At 38.8% G+C, this 21,210-nt stretch overlaps 1 protein-coding gene across 2 annotated transcripts in view; it reads left to right on the forward strand.

Annotated features, from left to right (window-relative positions):
• The first annotated feature begins 5,615 nt into the window (after positions 1-5,615).
• DCP1B (decapping mRNA 1B) overlaps positions 5,616-21,210 on the forward strand; it is a 54,648-nt gene continuing 39,053 nt past the window's right edge. For both annotated transcript variants that reach the window (XM_002914121.4, XM_034645138.1), the window contains exons 1-3: positions 5,616-5,863; positions 12,334-12,374; positions 16,428-16,555. In XM_002914121.4, the coding sequence (XP_002914167.2) occupies positions 5,714-5,863; positions 12,334-12,374; positions 16,428-16,555 (319 nt within the window). In that variant the 5' untranslated portion in view covers positions 5,616-5,713. The remainder of the gene's footprint in view (positions 5,864-12,333; positions 12,375-16,427; positions 16,556-21,210) is intronic.

Below are 21,210 nucleotides of genomic sequence, written 5' to 3' on the forward strand. Positions count from 1 at the left end.
TCCTAATTTATTGTGTGCTGAAAATGTGCACAAACTGGGTGCCTACTGGTATAAGTTACTTATTGATTTGGTTAACAAATACACCAGCGTTCAGCAAACTTTCTGAAAAGGAACTGAGAGTAAGTATTTCAGGCTTCGCAGGTCGTCTGGGTTCCACTGCAGCCACTCAACTGTGCTGTTTTAGGGTGAGAGCAGCCTTTACAGTTGTCTATCAGTACATTGAGCCTGACTGTGCCCCAGTAAAACTTTATTTATGAAACAGGGAGAGGGCCAGATTTGGCCTGTGGGCTATAGTTTGTCAACCCAATAGAGGGTATATAAGATAGGTTGAGGATCCAGGCTGGGAGATGTTTTGAAATCTCAGCATTCTATCAGCGGCTTCTGTGCCTCCCCCTCAGGCCTCTAGCCCATTTGTAGAGTTCTAGCTCCTGACCAAGCCAAGGGTTTTTCCGAAGCCTCTTACCTTGGACTCCAGTTCAGTTTAGCACAATATTTTGCTGTTCATTTTCCCTTGGGGCTTCACACATCAGTTTAAAAAGAGAAAAATCAATCACAAAGTGAAAAGCTGACATGGTAGCTTGCATCGATAATAAGTAATCAGAATATTCTTCAAACGTATTCCATCTAGGAGTCCCTCACACTTTTTTTCTGACTACTTCCTATAGACTGCCCATGTAAATCATCAAGGTAACGTGAAATATGCATTTCATCTGGATTACAAATCTGCAGAGAGAGCTGATCCCCCCTGGCAGTAGCCCACCTAAAGGGTAGTGAGGAGGAACATCCCTTCCTCCCAACAGTGACTGCTTCCCTCTGAGAGAAAGAGCACAATGAATGAAGGAAGACACCCTTTCTCTTTCTTGATTAAAACATTGAGCCCTCAGTTTTGACGTAATGTTAACAAGTCCTTAACGGGCTGCTATCTTGACCTAATTTCAATGTGCATCAAATAGATTGGTCGTTATTGTTTCTGGGCTCATCTACGTGGCTGTAAAAAGAGCTCAAAATTCATTTGAGATGAATTGAGGTGGTTCAATAGACAGCCATGTGATCTGGAGTGGGGGAACATCCTTCTAATTCAATTGCTCTATTCCACCGAGAAGTGAGGCAGCTTGCCTAGAACCATGGACTCTATCCAAATCAAATAATCATAAGGTCATCCTTCTATGGAGTTGGTGCTACTACGGTGAACCGGCTAGCACCACACGCACCTAGGTAACGAGAGAGGCAACTCAGTTTGCTGTCCTAATGTGCAACCCACTAGCAACCCCCCACACTCCCACTCTGCCCCAGGACAAAACTCCTTTATGTGAAATTGGCCACATTCAATAACAGCTTCCTGCATCATATGACACAGAGCTGTCTGTGTTTGCTGGGCCAGGGCCGATGGTCTATGCAACGTCCACAGTCCCTTCCACGGCACACTTGTAAACAGGGAGATTTGTCTTCTGCCTTCTCAACGAGCCCTTTCCACATCTTGTTCTCCCTCCCTCTTAGCACTCAGGAGCTGAGACTCACAGACATTAGTTACCACAGTGGTCTTTGTATTTTAAGCCTATAATCCATTCATGTGGAATTAAAGGCACTTTCTCATGTTTTAGTATGTTGCAGACATTGGGAAGTAACTGGAAAGACATGTTTAGTGTACAGGTCCTCTATGCTTACAAAGCCTGACCCTTGACCACGAAGTAAAGTGAATAGGTTTAGTGGGACTGGCAGAAAAAGACAAAATGAGATTAGAAGAGAATTGTACCTGCGGTCTCCCCACTCCAAAGAGCTCCAATGACCCCAGGTCCACTCCAGGCCTGGTTACCAGGGGCTTAATCCAGGCCACGGCTGGGCCCAGACTGGAGAAATTCAGGCTTGAGCAAAGTCTCACCTAACAGGCCCCTTTCTTCCCCACACCTGCCCCTTCTCATTCTGCTCCAGGGCTCTCACATCTTAACTGCTTTGCAATCTCATGGAACATAGACCTCTATCTCCTATATTATTTCTTCCTCTGCTTGTGAAGTTTCTGATAAGTGTGTTTTAGCTCATATTCTCCATTTTATAAAAATCCTGGGAATGAACTGTCTTGAGAATTAATGAGCTCCTTGTCACACAGAACTTTGTTGAGATGAACTGAGCATTGGCTAGTTAATTGGACAAGAAGGATCCTTCTGGGCTTCTATTAGAAATAATAGTAACAGGGGTGCCTGGGTGGCTCAGTTGGTTGAGCATCCGATCTGGGTTTTGGCTCAGGTCATGATCTTAGGGTCCTGGGATACAGCCCTATGTTGGGCTCCGCGCTCAGCAGGGAGTCTGCTTGTCTCCCTCTCTCTCTGTCCTGCTCATACACGTGCTCTCTCTCTCTAAAATAAATAAATGAATCTTTTTTTAAAAAAAGAAATAATAACAGTGATGAAAATAATGCTAATGATGATGTAGAAGTAGTAATAATAAAAATAATAAGAGCTTTTTCATTTGCAGAACATTTCATAGATTGTAAATCTTTTTCAAGTACACTTTCTAACTTGATCTCATTTATCCCACAAAATTGGTAGGACAGATGTTAGTTAGGAGCCCCAAGTTAAAGGTGAGGTCACTTGTTGAAGATCACACAGATAGAGATTAAAATAGTTTCCCTTTCCAAAGGGTGCCTCTTCCACTGTATATTGCTGCCTACAAAAGAAATGAGCCATGCACTGAAAACAACTGATAACAAGCTTCAAACCATTTCCTGCCACTAGGAGAAAGAGGGCTTTCGTTAATTCTTTCCTTCTATTATCTTTAAGGACAAGATTCCTAGCTAACAAAAGAATGTTTCATACAGGCAGAACGAGCAAAAGATTAGAGTTTGTTTAAGTCATTTTAGAATCACAAACTCTTAGGGGGCATCCTGAAAGCTCTTCTTTCCCCTCCATTCCAACACATCGCAGTCTAGGACAAATGCATAACTTAGAGGTCATTTATACAACAAAGAAAAGGGTACTAGTAAAGCAGACTGTGTATGCATGTTTCAGATTGTTATGCCATAAAAAGTCAGTTTATATTTGTATACAAGCATTCATACATAGCTACAAAACCAAACATTTTTCAATTATATCCCTATTTTCAAACAACTGAAGCATACTATGTTCCCACAATTACCTTGATGGATTAGTTGGTGAATTTTATTTTAGTCATTGCAATAATATAAAAATCATAGACCTGGACATTACTTTTTTTTTTTATCATACTACAAACTTGTTTTAAATTCTGGTACATAACTTTAAATACTAAGTGTTTGCACATGTTTTATCTCAAAATGACAATTATGAAATCATCACGAAACCCAAAAGTCACGAATAGCTACTCAAGGTATCATAATGAGATTTCCAGAAACACAGTGGAAGTATGCCAGCAATATGAAAGCCAATGGAATTTAATGTTATATAGATTAAATAAGAATTAGCCTATTGTAAATGGTCTTTTACTAACATACAGCCTGCAACGTAGTATGTTTGGATAAGGTAATAATGACCTGATTTTACATAAGCTATTCAAGTAGAAAGTAGGCAGGAGTCTGTCTTCATCCTAGAAGGTTGGAGCTTTAACAATTTGGAGGAAAAGAATTTAGAAAAAGAGAACAAAGCTCTGTGGGCCAGGAGATGAACAGTATGGCAACCCTGAAGTCACTGTGATATTACATATTTTTTTCTTCTGTGTGATTTCTAACCCTCAAGGTTTTTCTCTTTTCTTTTTTTTCCCTCACAATATAGAAAGTTAAAAAAAAAACTTTCCATTTTTTCCTATCTTCCTTAGAATGTAAACTCTGAAAGATCAGGACTTGCTATTATATGCTCTTTTATCCCAACTTGGATTTCAGTATTCTCTAAGTCATGAGCTCTTAAAAAGAAAAGAAAAAAAAAAAGACATTAAATGAGTAAATTCAACTATCTCATGGTCTAGTTCAACAAAATAAGCATTTACTAAATTTCTATTCACAAGGTATTGGACTAAACTAGGGAGCCAACTAGGGTGTATCTATGTTCCCTGAAATATTGGGAAAGGTAGACTTTGCCCATAGGCCCCAAGACTCAAAGGTAAATTCCTTTACAAAAGAAATGTTAAATGCTTGCTAAAAGATTTTAACAAAAATGTACGTACAGTTATGCATGTATCTGACTGACAACATTCCCATTCTCCGAAGGGAGACTAAATCCCTCATCACAGACTTTCTAAATGCCCACTGATCTCAATCAGAAAGACTTTACCTATTGAGAAGCTGTCCAACTCCTGGTAGTGGATACATGTTTTCTAAGCTTCTATTTCTCGCTTGAAAGCTCAAAAATTATCATTGGCAACAATAGTTTTCCTTATTTTTCTGAAAGTGACAGATGCACATTATTTATTTTCGAAAAAAAGTCTATCGAATACCTGTCTGAATAACCATAGTTTGTCCATTTTTCTTTCAAGTAAAAATAGTGTCCAGTGAAAATAAAAATAAAAATATTAGTTCAGCTTGCAATTCAAGCACAGAAGTGTTTTCCTAGAGACAAATACATGGTACTCCCATATTCAGCACATGTACTTTACACATGCTTATTTTTTTACACAGAATTTAAAAAGTGTGGGCGCTCAGTTGGTTGAGCCACGGACTCTTGGTTTAGGGGGAGGTCCTGATCTCAGGGTGGGGAGATGGAAGGAGTGTCCCGCTCTGAGCTCAGCTCCGAGTCAGGCTTCAGATGCTCTCCCTCTGCCCCTCCTCCACTCTCACATGCGCTCGCTCTCTCGCTGTCAAAAATAAATCTTTAGGGGCGCCTGGGTGGCGCAGTCGTTGGGCGTCTGCCTTCGGCTCAGGGCGTGATCCCGGCGTTCTGGGATCCAGCCCCACATCAGGCTCCTCCGCTAGGAGCCTGCTTCTTCCTCTCCCACTCCCCCTGCTTGTGTTCCCTCTCTTGCTGGCTGTCTCTCTCTGTCAAATAAATAAATAAAATCTTTAAAAAAAAATAAATCTTTAAAAAGTGAACCAAAGAGCGGAACTCTAATAAAATTAATAATGTTTACTGTTTTATGCAGAACACTCTCAAGTGACTCTGGCTTTCACCGCGGTACCCTGCCTTGAATCACTCCAAGACACCTACACTTTTTACTCGCCCTTGTTTTTGCACCATTAGTGCAAATGTCAACACAGTGAAAGAGACAAATAAATCATAGCATTGTCAAGAAAATGGTTTTGATACGGCAGACCCCTGAAAGGTTCTCAGGAATTCCCAGGGGGTCGAGAACCACGCTTTGAGAACCACTGGGTGTTTGTAGATACAGACATCACAGTTCCCTTTCTCTTCAGTTGTTAGTTTTTGAGATTTATTTATTATTATAGGTTTGATCACCGAGCGCCAAAGGACACTCCACGGCGTCGAGATACACCCTACCGCGCGTGCAGCTCCGTGGCTCACGTAGGAAGAAAACAGCGCCTGGGGAGGCGGACCCGGATTCAGACTCCAGCCGGGGCTTGCGGTTGCCCCCGGCAACGATCGTCGGGGCGGGAGCGCGGCCATCGATTAGTAATGTCTTGCGTCCGGCACCGGAGGTGGGGGCGGGGGCGGGGGCGGGGGCACGGCTGGAGAAGGCAGGCCTCCCCGGACTTGCGGTCGCCTCGTGTTTTCGGTTGCGAGGCGGCTCGCTCGTTCTGCGATCTATTGAGAGTGGCTTCCGACAGCCCTGAGTTGATGTCGGGGAGGGAGGGAAGATGGCTGCCGTGGCGGCGGGCGGCCTGGTGGGAAAGGGGCGCGACATCAGCCTGGCCGCCCTGCAGCGCCACGACCCCTATATCAACCGCATCGTGGACGTGGCCAGCCAGGTGGCTCTGTACACTTTCGGCCATCGGGCCAACGAGTGGGTGCGTGCGGACGCGACGGGGCAGTGCAGCCAGGGCGAGGGTGGGGACGGGGTCGTCAGACTCGGGGCTCCTGAACCCAGTGACGGGGAGGAGACGCTGACGCCCTGGAGGTGGATGGAGGTGGATGGTGGTGAATCGCGGCCTGAGGCCGAAGTTGTGGCAACTGGACCCGTGGGCCGGGGGTTTTGGGGGAGAGGGAGGCCGCTCTGAGAAGCCACCTGAAGTTGGGGAAAAGACTTAAATATCTACGATACCCCACGTGGGGAGACCGGACCGATCAGGGACGGGATCGGAGAGCTGAAGGAAGGAGGGGGGCCTGGTGCCTTGAGGCCGGAAGACTGATGTACTCCGACAAAATAAAGCAGGATTCTGTCACAGTGTAACATGGCTGTAGGGGAGGCAGGGGTAGGGGAGGAATGAAAAAGCCGAGTTCTGGTTCTGGAACAGCAGTCTTAGATGGGACGAAGAGAAGTCAAACCTTGGTAGAAGGGGAGAAATTGAACTTGGGAACTCAGGAAGTACACCAAGAGAAGAGCAAACATCAGGAAATAGAGGACAAAATGGGGGCTGGGTCTAACACTTCGAAGGAGGCTGACACTCTTGGAAAGATCATTACACCACAGCCTACCAAGACCAAAATGAGTTTGAAATTTGAGTCCGTTTGGAAGCCGAATTATTTAGTGCCCTTCTCAAAGCAGAAACCCAACAAATAGCAATGGGATGAAATTTAAGTTTCCTCACAGTTACAATGCAATGGGGTAGGAGCGTAAGACACTTGAGTCCTGTTGCAGGAACAACAGGATTCTGTGATTCTGTAACCCACCCCACTTAAATAGAGAGAGATGTAATTTTTCTTTTCGTTATAATGATTTTTGTCTCAAATAATCATCCATCCATTATATAACCATCCATCATTTTAAAATAAGTTAGAAAACAGTATAAAGAACTGGGCATGGATGAATGGATTTCAGGTGATTTTTTTTTTTAATGTATTCTCCAAGACATCAAAATTCAATCAAGGAAAACATGCATATTGATCAAATTCATATATTTTTTAAACATTTGCGTTCATTTACATAGCCTGCTTCTCTCTAGTGTGGACCTTGAGCAGTCTGTAATAAAAAAAAATTCACCTGAAAATCATTAACAAAAATAAAAAGATTAAAAAGGAGGACCTAAAATGGGAGAGAAGAGAATAGTTTTGCCCTAAGTTCTTAAGTGAGGAAATTTGCTGGAACAGAGCAAGGAATTTAGGTCTGTACTCCTAGCTGTCAAGCAAAAAAGAAAAACGGGGAGACGTCTTTAATATTCACCATTCTGTAATAGAAAGTATACCACTTGGTAAGCAGAGAGGTTATTTCCCCTAATTTTCAGGGGAATTTGTCACCTGAGTCTTTATATAAAGGACATTGAGCAATGTACTGGAGGATTTCATCAATGGCAATGTAGAAAAATACAAAGATATTCTCTGTTGTATTGCTATTATACGGCTCTATTAAAAAATGCCAAAGGCATAATGTGTTAATTCTGTCAAGGTAATTTTGTAAGAGATAAAAGATCAGGAATGTACAGTAATGTAAGCCTACTTGACAGTGGGATTAGAGTCTGGAGAATCTTGAGAAATCGTTAACATGTAGTGGAGAGGATTCCTCTTGGAAAACAGTTGTCTCCTATAGGCTTTTGACAGGATCTCTGTGATAGATACCTGTTCAGATAGTTACAGAGGTTTATTAGATAGCCAGTGAAGTCCTTCTAAAGCCTCATCAAAAGGCAGAAGTGAAGTGTCACAGTGCATTAGTTACAGGAGTTATGTTTTCCTGCTTCCTGGACTTGTTGCCTTCGGACAGGGCATAATTCATTCAGTAAAAGGTCATTCTTTCAAAGTACTAATCTTCAAGGCTGTGGTAGCCAGAAAAAAAGAGACCTAGCTCAGATGCAGAGAATTTGCTGAGGGTGAACAGTTTGTTACCACTGTCTACATATGCCATCGCTCAGGGCCTCTGGATGGGAGCCTTTTGAACATAAACCTACTGAAAATATAAAGAACGTTCTTGAGATTGGAGGTGAAAGTATGCAAGAAAGCAGATGGGAGGTAAAGGAGGGGAATTCTTACCACACTGAAATAGATGAAAATTGACTTCAGGCATTCAGAGCAGGAGGTATTAGGAATGAAGGGTAGACAGAAAATGAGGAGCTTGAAGGAAGGATTAAGAAAGATTATGTCATGATTAGAGTAGGAATTTGAGAGCTAGAACTACATCCCATTCATTATCTGGAAAGACTGCTCCCCCTCCCCCCAAATACCTACGTGTCATTTGAAGAATATATTTTCACCTCTCAGTCCTGCCTTCCTTCCTCAGCTGAAGGAAGGCAGACGCTTAATCATAGCTAGCTTTGATTTTTTTCTCCAGGGAACATTTGGCAGTATGACCAAAATTTTTGGTTGTTGCACTAAGAGGGAGCGTATTACTAGCGTCCAAAGGACAGAGGCCAGGGGTGCAGCTAAATATCCTACGCAGGGCAAGCCCCCCTGACAAAGATTAATCTGGCCCCAGAGGTCAAAAGTGCTGAGCTTGACAAACTGCCTTAGCGTGACTGTTGTCCTGTTTCTAGCTAGTGTTTTCTAAGCTTCCTGTGTATTGAAGTCCCTTGGAGTTTTAAAAGGTGTAACCTGCCAGATCAAAATCTCTGGATGTGAAGTCCAGGCATTTGCTATTTTTTAGGCTTCCTAGGTGACTTAGATGCTGTCTGCATGATGGAGAGAGACAGGTTTATGGGGATAAACGGAGACCTACTTTTTCATCATATTAACATAGATAATTAGTAATATAGAGATTGCTTTGGGTTGTTTCAAGAGTGGCAACTACTGTGCCAAGTCCCAATAATTTGCCAACTAGCACTATTTTATATTCCATCTTATTATTTTAAATTTTGAACTGCTTAATTTTTTAATACATTAGATTTTATAATAGAGTGTAATATTAAATTATTAAATTGTACTTTTAAAATTGTAGCTAAAATTCCCCAGTACTATAAACTAATAATTTAACATAGAAGTCCTCCTTGCCTGGAGGACCTAAAGAGGATCTAATAAAATCTTGTTCTAACTATACCCCAGAAGCCCAACCCTGAGTTTTGCCCAGAAAGAAAAAAAATCTGGTTACCCTTGAATAACTCTGGAGGGATCAGGAAAATGATGAATTTAAGCCATGTCAACCTTGCTAGATCAGAATTTACATTTCCTTTTTTTTTTTTTTAAGCTTTTATTTATTTATTTGCCAGAGAGAGAGACAGCCAGGGAGAAAGGGAACACAAGCAGGGGGGTGGGAGAGGAAGAAGTAGGCTCCCAGCGGAGGAGCCTGATGTGGGGCTGAAGGAAGGCAGAGGCTTAACGACTGAGCCACCCAGGCGCCCCCAGAATTTACATTTCCAAAGCCCCTTTTATCCAGGTGTAATAGAGCACTTAAAATGTTATCAAAAGATCTGAGTGGTATAGGCGAGTTACTCTTTTCAGTGAAGAAACTGAGACATAGAATAATAAACTAGTTAGCCCACTATGACCTGGCAAGAACCCCACTCCAGGTATTCATAGTCAAGATTTAAGAAATCCCCTATACACTTTAGTGCTGATGACAGTGCTCCTGGTGGGCAATGTACAGAGTGGATTTTGTTTGGTGCAGACTTTCCTAGTTATGGGTCTGGATCCCAAGGAAAACTCTCCAAAGCCGTTGCCTGATGTTCATTCTACAGGGTCACCAGGTCTGTGGTGTTGGGCTGCGGAAGTCTGGCCCCTAGCTACTCAGGGAATTTCAAACTTTTTAAGGACCTGTTGCAGTTGAAGATGGCCACAAATTCTTTAACACTCTTTCAGTCAAGAGGTGGGGTCCATTCCCTTAAGGGCACTATGCTAAGTGAAATAAGTCAAAGAAAGACATAGTGATACTGTTTGATCTCACTAATACGTGGAATCAAAAAAAATTGTTACAAGTTAGAGGAGAATTTCAGGAGAAACATGCCTTTTACATTTCTGATTATGGATTTTCAAAACTAAAATTGGGTATTAAGGTCTTTTTTTTTTTTTTTAAGAAAAAGTAATTTCCATTGCTACTTCATGGAGGAAGAAGGGAAACAAGCCAAAAGCTATTAGTTTTATGTGCGCTGGTCCATAGACACATCCTGGTTTGGATCGCTAAGATGGAACAGTCTGAGGTCAAATACTGGAAGACAGGAAAGTGTGTTGGCGTTGCAGCAAGTAGTTCTCGCAATGCATGTAGGCTCTTGTCTAGTTTCTTAACTATCTCTGTTTCCGCTTCTTATCAATGTCACAAATAATACCAAATATTTAATTTTTACACATCTATTCCTGAAGGCTCTGTGGACTGTAAATACTCGCCAACAGTACCAGTTGAACTTTAGGAATGCCCACAAATTTTTAGACTGTTTGGGTAGTATTTATTATTCTGTAGTGGCCATTTTCTCAGTGATTAATATCGTAGCAGTTTAGGTAATTTTTGGCACTTGAAGTGCACCCAGGATATAGATTTCTCAACAGATAAGAATTAACCATGTTGTTTACACAAGGAAAGATCAGTAATAATGTTTCTGTATCTTTTTTTTCATTGTGATTCAGTTCAAAGCACAGTGGAAAAGGGCCACCTTTGAGAAGTAAGGATATTTTTCACAGGACACTGAAGTGATTTATACAGACTTTATAATAAGTCCATTTTAAGGATGAACTCTTTCTTACCAATATTTATGTATTAGAGAAAAGACTGACTAAAGTTGTTTTAACTGTCATAAATTCTTTATTTCTAATTGCATATTCTACGATGAGGATTAAAATTCTTGTTGCTAAGTAACTTACTCTTAATACCCATTTGCTTTTTAAAAACAATGTTTGGTGATGTTTGACACACTTTGGGATATCATGGATTTTGATTTCAGGACTCCTAGTGCAGTTCTTTGGGCAGAGAATATGTTACTTAGCTAAGGCAGCGGTTTTCACATAGTGCACATCAGAATCACCTGACAGCTTGATGAACATGAGGTTGCTGGGCATCACCCCGACAGTCTGAGTCTGTAGGTCTGGGGAAGAGCCCAAGAATTTGCATTTCTATCAAATTCCCAGGTGATGCTGATAACTGCTGATGTGGGGACCATACCGCAATGAGAAGGGGGAATGAAGCATGAGAGACTATGGCCTCTGAGAAACAAACTGAGGGCTTCAGAGGGGAGGGGGGTGGGAATGGGATAGGCTGGTGATGGGTAGTAAGGAGGGCACGTATTGCATGGTGCACTGGGTGTTATACGCAGCTAATCATCAAACTTTACATCGGAAACCGGGGATGTACTGTATGGTGACTGACATAATAAAACATTAAAAAAAAAAGATCCACTGAAATAAGGTGACCAAGAGAATTGCTGAAATTACTTGAGCATGGGAGAGAATCATGCTTCTAATGTTTTATGTACCTTTAAAAATATTATCATTTAATATATACCCTTGTTCTTTAAGAGTGTATTTTTCCCCAAAACTACAGAGTACTTAAATTTTGAATGATTTTTGTAATAGAGATTAATAATAAAATACTAGGAGGTTAGATAGAATAGTCAAACTAAACCATGTAAGTAGCAAAAGTACCTTTTAAATTCTGAATAATAACAATTTGATATTAGTTAAAACTTTTTTTTTGGTTTTTGGGGTGTTTTTTAGTATGCATTGTACTGACGGACATTTTCATCAGGGCCTGGGCTCTTATCTTCAGAGAGATGGAAGAGAGCCTTTCCAAATGAACTGAAATGTTAGTTTATCCCTTTCACTTTACCACTTAACCAGTTTCTCTCAGGCAGCTTCTTAAGTCTGAGCTTGGCAATGCTTCTAATTTGATTTCAAAGATCCAAAATAGACTCTAAATGTTCCACACCACGTTGGTGATTAATTTGTCTGAAAACTACAGCATCATTCCTCTCTTCTGTGTTGTAGTCAAAGTAGGCTTATTGACAGATCATCTGCTCTCCTAAGTGACAAGATATGGCAAGAGAAAATGAACCCAGAAAATAAAGAGAGGGATAATGAAATGCGGACCCAGTGACTTCCGCAGCCATGTACCACGTACCGTGGTCACAGGGTAGAGGAGAAGGCAGCACACTTACGATCTCCTCTTTCAAAGGATATCCATGGAGCATATTTATTTTTGTATTGCTTTAGCCAGAGGTGTGTTGCTGTCCCTGTCTTTGATAAAGAGAGATAAGGGTGGTTTATTTCGTGAATGAGAAAAGAATGGCTGCTTCGTGCTGCCCAGTCAGCAGAGCCACAACCCACCCGAGAACCTGCTTTTCTCCTTTCCCTAAGAAAACCCGTCATGTTACATGGATTTGGCTTTACTTGAAACTGAATGTTGTCTAACCTCTGTGAAAGTTACTATTAATGAAGAGAAGATACATATTTGCTGTTTTGTTTTGTTTTTTAGGAAAAGACTGATGTGGAAGGAACCTTATTTGTTTACACAAGGTAAGAGTATTTTACTTTTATGAAGAAACTGACAGTCTTTGAAAGAATATTTTAAATCGTGTCATTCTTCTTCAAATGTAGTTTTATTTCAAAGAGAAGTAAAAAAAACCTGAATCTTAGTTTGAAGTTATTTAGTGATATAGGGAAGGGAATACTGAATAATGTCACCTGGTATAATGTGAGGAATACTAATTTCAGAATGTAATTTAAACTCTAGTATTGATGAACTTAAACCTCTGTGCTCTTTTTAAAACAGTATTAAATATTTATCCTTTAATTCAATTGAATGGTACAGAGTCCTTGAATATAATGCATTGGCAAGAAGCTAGAAGTACACTATTAATAATATTAGATTTTTTAATCACTATTTGGAAGAAGGTTTTATCAGTCACCTCCTCACCCCCTGCCTTTGATTCTTTAAAGAAGTGTGCTCCAAAATTAAAGATGTCTTTGAGTCTTCCATTATATAGCTAATAGAATATATTTCAGGATAAATTTAATAAATTCATGTTTTTTGTCATTTGTATCAGAAATTGTTAATATCCCATAGTATGTATATTGTCTTAATAAACATTTTATTCACATAAACATTCACATAAACTGTCTATCATTGTCAGCGGGCAGACCTAGATAAAATACAAAGGCCTAGTACAAAGTCTTCTAGAGCCTGCAGCTTCACTGGGGTGAAAGAAAATGCACACATATACACATGCATATTTTTTGTACACACGCACATATAAAGATATACTCCCCCCAAAAACAAAAAATAATTAAATAATAATTAATTATTTAAAAATAAATTTTAAAAAATAAATAAATAATTAAAAATATTTAAAAACGATTAATTTTTAATTATTAAAAATAATTAAATAACTTAAAAAATAAAGATAATTCCCAATAGGTAGCTTATCCTCAGCACCAGTTGATAGATTGTAAGCAATGAATGGGCTGCTGTGATTATGGAAGACTTTATAGAATTGGTGCATCTTGAGTAGGCCTCAAATAAGGTAGCACTTAACTTGCATAGAGGAGAGGGAAGGGCTGTGTCAACAGGAAGAATGGCAGAAGCAGAGGCATAGGACCTAGTGTGGTGAAGGGATAGTTAAGGAAAATGACTTGGCTACAGAGAGTTTATATTGGTTTATATTAGAAGACAGTAAGGGTAAAGAGATTTTTCTGGCTTGGAATGTCAGAACAAGGATTTTGAAATTTACTTTCTTAGCAGTAGGGAGTCACTGAAGGTTTATGAACAGGGAAGTAATAGAGTTACAGCAAAATGTGTGGGGAAAGTCTGTGTATTAGCATTATGAGGATGCCCTGGTTCTTAAAGAAGTTGGACTTAGGACAGTGAGAAGATCATTGCAATGGAGTAGATATGAGATGATGGGAGTATGGACTAGAATGGTAGAAGTTGAAATTGAAAAAATTCTTGAAGATTTCACATATAGAGGGAATGATGAAATTTAAAAAAAAAACTAAGATTTTGAAATAGAAGACAAAGAATGACAGACTTGTGAGCAGAGTGGAAAGATAAGAGGTGGAGAATCTGGTTTGAAGATAATTTTATTTTGAAATAATTTCGGAGTAGTGGCAGGGCATTCAAATGACGTGCCAGGTCCTTCAGGACAGGTCAGGGATGGATATACAGAGTTTGGAGTCATCGGCCTTAAACTGGTCGTTGAAGCTGTGAGAGTACAAGTGTTCTCTGAAGGAGAAGAAAGTGATAAGGGCTAGTGGTTGCGTTTTGTGGGCCCAGAGATACAGAGAAGAGTCAGCCATACAGATACAAGCAAAACAGGAACATTGCAGAAAGGCCAGTTGCAGGCCCAGTGCAAGAATGGCTTAAGAGTGTGTAGGTGGAGGCACAAGCCGCAGTGGGAGTGGAAAGAAAGGAATGGATGAGCAAGGCCGTCAGAGTAGGTAGAGGAGGTTGGTTTACTAGAAAAGTGGTGGGAGTGCCTAAGAGCCATTGGCTACTTTAGTTTACATTATGTTCTAAAACATTCCAAAAGCACCAGAGCATACTGCCAAGTGAGTATAGATTACTCTTGAGAATTCTGAAGTGTGAAAAGAAAACCGAACAGATAAACTCTGACTTATACCAAGCACACACACACAGTGCATTTCTCATTCATTTCATACAAGTATTACTCTTTTGAGAAGTGAAAGAAAAGATGTATTAATATACGCTGATTTGTTTTAGGGATTTTTAGGTGCTCTTTCTCTCTCTCTCTCTCTGACTGCAGAAGATTAACAAATTATACAGGTATTTTCTCTTTTGTACCCAAATCAAATGTAGGTTTGCATTTTCAAGTATTTCTTAATATACTCTGAGTTCCAAGTGGAACTGTCAGTTCAACGATTAGGTTGGGAAACAGCTCTTTCCCTGTTCCTTAATCTCTTCCCCAAATCTAACGCCTCAAGAATAGCTTTTTCCATGTCCCCTTAACCGCCACTTGGTGGTGGGCCAGACCCCCCCCCCATCAGATAGATGCCAGATTCTAGCATGTTGAGGTTTTTCTCCAGTAGAGAATGACAGAAAGCTCATAAAAGTCAGAAGGGAGTTTTTAGTACAGGTAGCGGAGCTGCTGGTGATAATATTTTGACTTCTGTTACGTATATTGCTTCAGAGGAACTGGCACATTCATCCCCTGAGCTGTTTTATAAATTATGAGATGGTATAGTAACCATACTGTTAGAGAGGTGAGGTCCTGTTGTGATAATGAAATACTTGAAGAATCAAATTCTGATTCTGTATAAAATTATTAAAAATTATTTCTTTTCTTTATTTCCTCCCATAGCTTGCTTTCTGTAATAGAGAGTTCATAGAGACACCCACTGGTGATTTTTAAACTTGACACTTCCAGAGGACCCTCTGTCAGAGATCTTGGGAACTCTTTTTCATTCTTCCTCAGAATTTAAGTTGAAATTATTATCATGATTATTTCTAGTATTGATTATATGCCCACCGCTGCTTTACCTTTTTGTAAAATAAGTTAGGCAAGGATTGCCTTCCCTCAGTTTTAAAATTGGAGGTCTCAAAAGAAAATTCTGTTAAGTAGTACTGTAGCTGTATTTGACGACTTTAGTAGCATCAAATGGTTAATGTGAAATAAAACTAAAACGTAAACACCTTTTCTTCCTATCGCTCAGAACATTTCTGTGTGTTGCTTACCCTGCTGCCCTAGTTTAAAGTAAATAAATGAATTCTGCTTGCTTCAGTTTCAGCGTAGAAGCATTTGGTGTTTCATTTGTCACCAGAAGTTGCACAGTTGGATTACTATATGGCTGTCACCCAAGAGTAGACAAATGCACATGTAGTTGTTAGAGTTACACTCTGTGTAATTTGGGCTCTTTCTGCCTGACAGAGAGTAGGCACTGAAGGTTTATTCAATGAAATGAAAAATAAAAAGACACTAAATGACACATTTTTTATGGAGAAAAACTTTTATAGTAGTTTATGAAGTTGTTTCCTTTATACTGAAGAAAAGAAAATAGTTGCTGCTTGCATTGAATTCTATGATCTTTTAAACATACTGTATCTGATCATAGGTTCATTGACCAGAGGGGCATTTTTCTAAGAAATTTTACAACTTCAATTTCAAACCAACACTAACGTTTTCTATAAAAAAGTTTCTTCATATGATTGTGATGTACAGTCTATATTAACTATCAAGATTCTTTAAAAGTATCTGTTAGTAATTTTTTTTAAAGTGGTTAATATTCCTGCCTTAAAGGAATTTACAATCTAGATAGGGAAGCAAGATGTCTATGTACACATAGCTACATAAGTAGGACTTGATTTTGCCAAAGGGACAGCAAGGGCAGTCATGCTGGATGTATTACATGCCAAGCAGTACATGAATTAGTACATTAGTACTCTTAGCCCGTAGTAAAGAACCATTGCTTTGTATGTTGTACAGTCTGCTTGCACAAAGCTCTATATACGTACAAAAAGGTTGAGAGATACATTCGAATAGTAGTTCTACTAAAAGTGTACTTCTGTGGAATAATTTGTCTTTTGATATCCTCCCCCACCCTTGTGATTTTTAGGTCTGCTTCTCCAAAGCATGGGTTCACCATTATGAATAGGTTGAGCATGGAAAACAGGACAGAACCCATTACTAAAGACCTGGATTTCCAGCTCCAGGATCCTTTCCTTCTCTACAGAAATGCCAGATGTGAGTCTTTCTTAATGCATTGGGTAGTTTTATTTCTGCAGTTTGGCCAAGTGTTGAAAAATGTGTAGTAGAGGCCTTTGTGTTTGTGTTCAGTATCAGTGACTCTTAGGGTCAGTGTCAGTTAACTTGGGAAATACACATGTTGAGGGAATCGCTCCTTCCTTGTGAAATTTCAGTGAAAACAATGTGAATATGATGATGTAAGTATTTGAACCCCATCTTCTGCAGCTAGACCTGTTTGTAGTGTGAACCCATCAGTGATTTTAAACCTGAGTAGGGCTGGGTGAGGCAGATTCTTGGTCAGGAGACTGCAGAGGGGCAGACACATAGGCGGTGCTCCAGATACAGAATTAATGATTTAGCTAGTGGCACTTTTTCCTTGTGTATCACTTCTGACTGAGCATCCTGATAGGATATTGGAGGAAGAGGGCCTCTATTCTACTTTGCCATCTTCTGAACACATAGTAAATGAAAAACCAAAGTCCAAAGAGTTTTGGTTATTACGAATTTCCTAACACTTTGTAATGCTGAAGTTCTATTAGGTAACTAAATGGTCCTTGTCTGATTTGAAACGAGATGTAGCAATCGCCTATCCAATATTCTGTCTCCATTTTACTCTTGTGATTATTTGACCACTGTGTTGGATTACTGGGCAGCCCAGAGAAAAATTGTTGAAAAATATATGAACTATAGGGGCATCTCCATACACAGAAAACAAGAGCATACTTAAATATAAATTGTGCGTGCACGTGATCTGTGCTTTGTGCCTAACTTTCAGAAAGACCTGGCAGTTAAGAACTGTTTTCCATACATTTTCCACCCTGCTTTTGAGATCAAGATACAAGAATTTGCCAACTGTATACTATTCAGTGTAATTTAAATAATGAATGTAATACAAATAATATTTAATGTTTTAACTCCAGTGAATTGTTTTGAAATAAATATAGCATTTTAACTTATAATTATATTCACATATAATCAAGTTGCTACGAATAGGTGGTCATCTGTTATTTAGAGAATACAGTTAAGTTTTTATTAGAAAAAAGCCATTAAAACTGTAGCATGACTTACCAATGGTAAGTCCTATTGAGTGAAAAATTTAGTAATATAGGGAAATATTTTGTTCTTTATTCCTATTTCTTTGCTAGGAGTGTAGTTAAATCAATTGTAGATGGTAGTTATTTGAATTATTTGTGTGCTTATAGATATGTCAGGTTTATTTTTTTTAGATTATTTGAGTATGTCAAATTAATATATAATTCAAATCCTAACAGTATAATCACAAAAATAAATATAAAATAAATGAATATGAGTAACTTATAATAATCATTTTTGGTTGTTCTTATTTTGGATAAATACTTTGTCTAGTCAGTTTAGATAGTGTTTTATTTTAAATTCTTATCACAATATTACATATTATATAACATACTATATCAAAAATATAAAAATAAAAACTTTCTTTAATGTGGTTAATTTTTAAAAATAGCTTTCCTAAGTCCCACAAGGTTTATCTGATGGGAAATAGTGTTTGGATATAATAAACACATCAAGCCTCACCTTGGCTCCAGGCCTCTGCTGTCTAATATGGTAGCCCCTAGTTGCAAGTGGCCATGGAGCGCTGGATGTGTGGCCAGTCTGAATTGAGTTGTGCTGTGAGTGTAAAATACACACTGATTTGCAAAAAATTAGTACCAAAAAAGAATGTAAAAAAAAGTCTCATTAATAACTTTATATTGATTTATCTGTTGAAATGATAATATTTTGAATTTATTGAGTTAAATAAAATAAATTATTAAAATTAATTTCATCTGCTTCTTTTAATTTTTTTATTTAAAATTACACGTGTGGCTCACATTTGTGGTTCACCTTATATTTCCATTGAACAGCACTGTTCTAGGCATTTTTATTTATTTTACTGTATTTCATAATCATAACTTTGTAGGGCAGACATTTTCACTGTCATTTTGCAGATGAGAAAAGTGAGGCTCAATGAGATGACAGACCTGACAGAAACCCATAAATTCTGCTTTTTTTTTTCTTTTTCTACATCACTTCCACTGTTCTCTGTACTATTAAACATGAATGCAAATGGAAGGCAGCCTTTTGGATACATAACAAAATATTTCCAATGAATTTCCATAAGAAAGAAATGAAATCAGTTGAACAGCAAAGAATGGAAGGAAATGGATCTATTTACCTTTCTAGGTTTATTTGCTTTTTGTTTTCTCCTTAATATATGGTAATAATTGCCTTTGCAGCCATAGTCTCTATGGCTAAAAGCCTTTTTAGTCTCTGCCATCAAAGGTTTACAGAAGAGTTTACTCCATGTTGCTTTCAGAGTCTCAGATACTTCTCAGATGTTTCTAAAGAATTCAAATACTTTATGTAATAATCCTATATGGTTTACATATTCTCTAATAACATATAGATCGTCCTTTGAACAATGAAGCCAGCTTCCCTCAAGAATGGTTTTTAAGACTCTGTACCCCTCAAGACCTGTGCAACCAAGAACCTCTCTGTATAGTGTTGGCATTTTACTTTGGCCTAGGTGTGCCATAGGCCGTATTTGGACATGTCAAAAGGTAGAGCTGATTTAGGTTTGTGGTGAGTTTTCTCATGGAGTATTTTCGATTCACTAAGTTAAAAAAAAATTAGTTATCTAGGGAGACAGTTATCCCTGTCTTGGATTGGATGAATTTAGAAGAACAAAATCAAGGAATAAAAATCTTTAAATTTCTTCATTTAATTAAAAAAAAAGATGTTTAATAAATAAGTAACTTTGAATTTGACCAAACACAAAATATACAGTGTTATTACATTAAAGGATTTATAGTTTTTAAGTTTGCATGTAATTGGGTTTGGCGTATATAAACTTTAAATGTAAGATAGCTGTTAATTAAGGACAGAAATTCATTTATTCAACAAACATTTACTGAGCATTTACTGTCCTCCAGGCACTATGTCAAGGCTTAACATGGGTTATTTATCTCTGATAACTTTTTCTTGGAAATACTGTTATTCTTGTTTTATAAATAAGGAAATTGAGATTAAAGAGATTTAAGTCACTTACCAGGGTCCGTGACAATTTTGAACTGAGAAAGCCTAACTTTATTTTTTACTTTATTTTTTTAAAGATTTTATTTATTTGAGAGAGACAGAGAGAGAGCATGCAAGAGCGGGGGGAGGGGCAAACGGAGAGGGAGAAGCAGACTCCCCACTTAAGCAGGGAGCCTGATGCGGGGCTTGATCCCAGGGCCCTGAGATCATGACCTGAGCCGAAGGCAGATGCTTAACTGACCGATCCACCTAGGCGCCCTGACAAAGCCTAACTTTAAGAGCCCAGGCCCTAGCAGTAAAAGTACTAACATACATGAATGATGCATTTGAGCAAGGCTTACCTTTTAAGAAATACTTAATCATTTTATTGCACACTCCAAAGTTCAAAAAGCAATTTTGTTTTTCTTTGAGAATCTCTTGTATCTCAGTTATTAGAATATCAAATAAAAACTAATGTAATAAAAAGCTGAATGTGACCATTTCTTTTCTATTATAGCCCTTTAGCAACCATTTCCTGTATTTTCCATTTCACAACTAAATAAGATTGTATTTTCCCAAATATATCATAAGATTTAAGGTAAGTTACAGACAGCAGAGGCAGGTAGAGTTAGACCAACATGTTGAATATACCATTGTCTGTGTCTACAGAAGTAGAATTAAATTCTTTTTTTTTTTTTTTAATTTATTTGACAGAGATAGAGACAGCCAGCGAGAGAGGGAACACCAAGCAGGGGGAGTGGGAGAGGAAGAAGCAGGCTCATAGCAGAGGAGTGATGTGGGGCTCGATCCCATAACACCGGGATCACGCCCTGAGCCAAAGGCAGACGCTCAACCGCTGTGCCACCCAGGTGCCCCTAGAATTAAATTCTTTTAAGCTGCTTGATTTCATTGCAGACATAAACCTGGAGCTTAGAGGAAATGATAAAAAGCAAAATCAAGATATTTAAGATAAAGTTATTTTAGAAACTCTGCCTCAGTTTTAAAGTAAATTTACCATGTTGTGTAGTTTTGTATTCAGAAAGAAACACAGTTTAAATACTTTATTGACATTTGTAGGATCTGGGAAAAACTGCTCTAAATAATGGAAATGATACAGTAAATGAAAATGGTAATTACAGACAGTCCTCCTCTTTCAAATAGGCCATGTCCTAGCAGCTCCGTTTTAAAGTAATTGATTGCTGGACTTTGGTTAAACATGGTGTATTGAATACATTCCTGTGGTTCTCCCAAAACTGTTGAAATGACAATAAAGGAATAAAAAGGGGCATAAACCTACAGGGGTGGAGGATGCATTTCATGAAAAAGATGGAATAAACAAGAAAGAGGAAGTCATGCTATGACAGCTTTATTATTCATGATGTATTAGCTTTGCCTCCCTGCAAAAGATTATATATCTCTGCTCTGTTGATATCAGACTTGACTACGTGATTTGGGTTCCTGCCCCCACTGATCCACCCTCCGGGAGGATATGTGGTGACCCTGTTGAACTCAAGGATGGCTTTGTGAATTGCTTTGGCCAGTAAAATGTAGGTAGAAGTGGTTTGTGTCACTTCTGAGCAGATGCTTTAAGAACTAGTTCATGATTCACCATGTCTCTT

This window comes from Ailuropoda melanoleuca, chromosome 16, assembly GCF_002007445.2.
Source record: "Ailuropoda melanoleuca isolate Jingjing chromosome 16, ASM200744v2, whole genome shotgun sequence".
NCBI classification, from domain to species: Eukaryota; Metazoa; Chordata; class Mammalia; order Carnivora; family Ursidae; genus Ailuropoda; species Ailuropoda melanoleuca.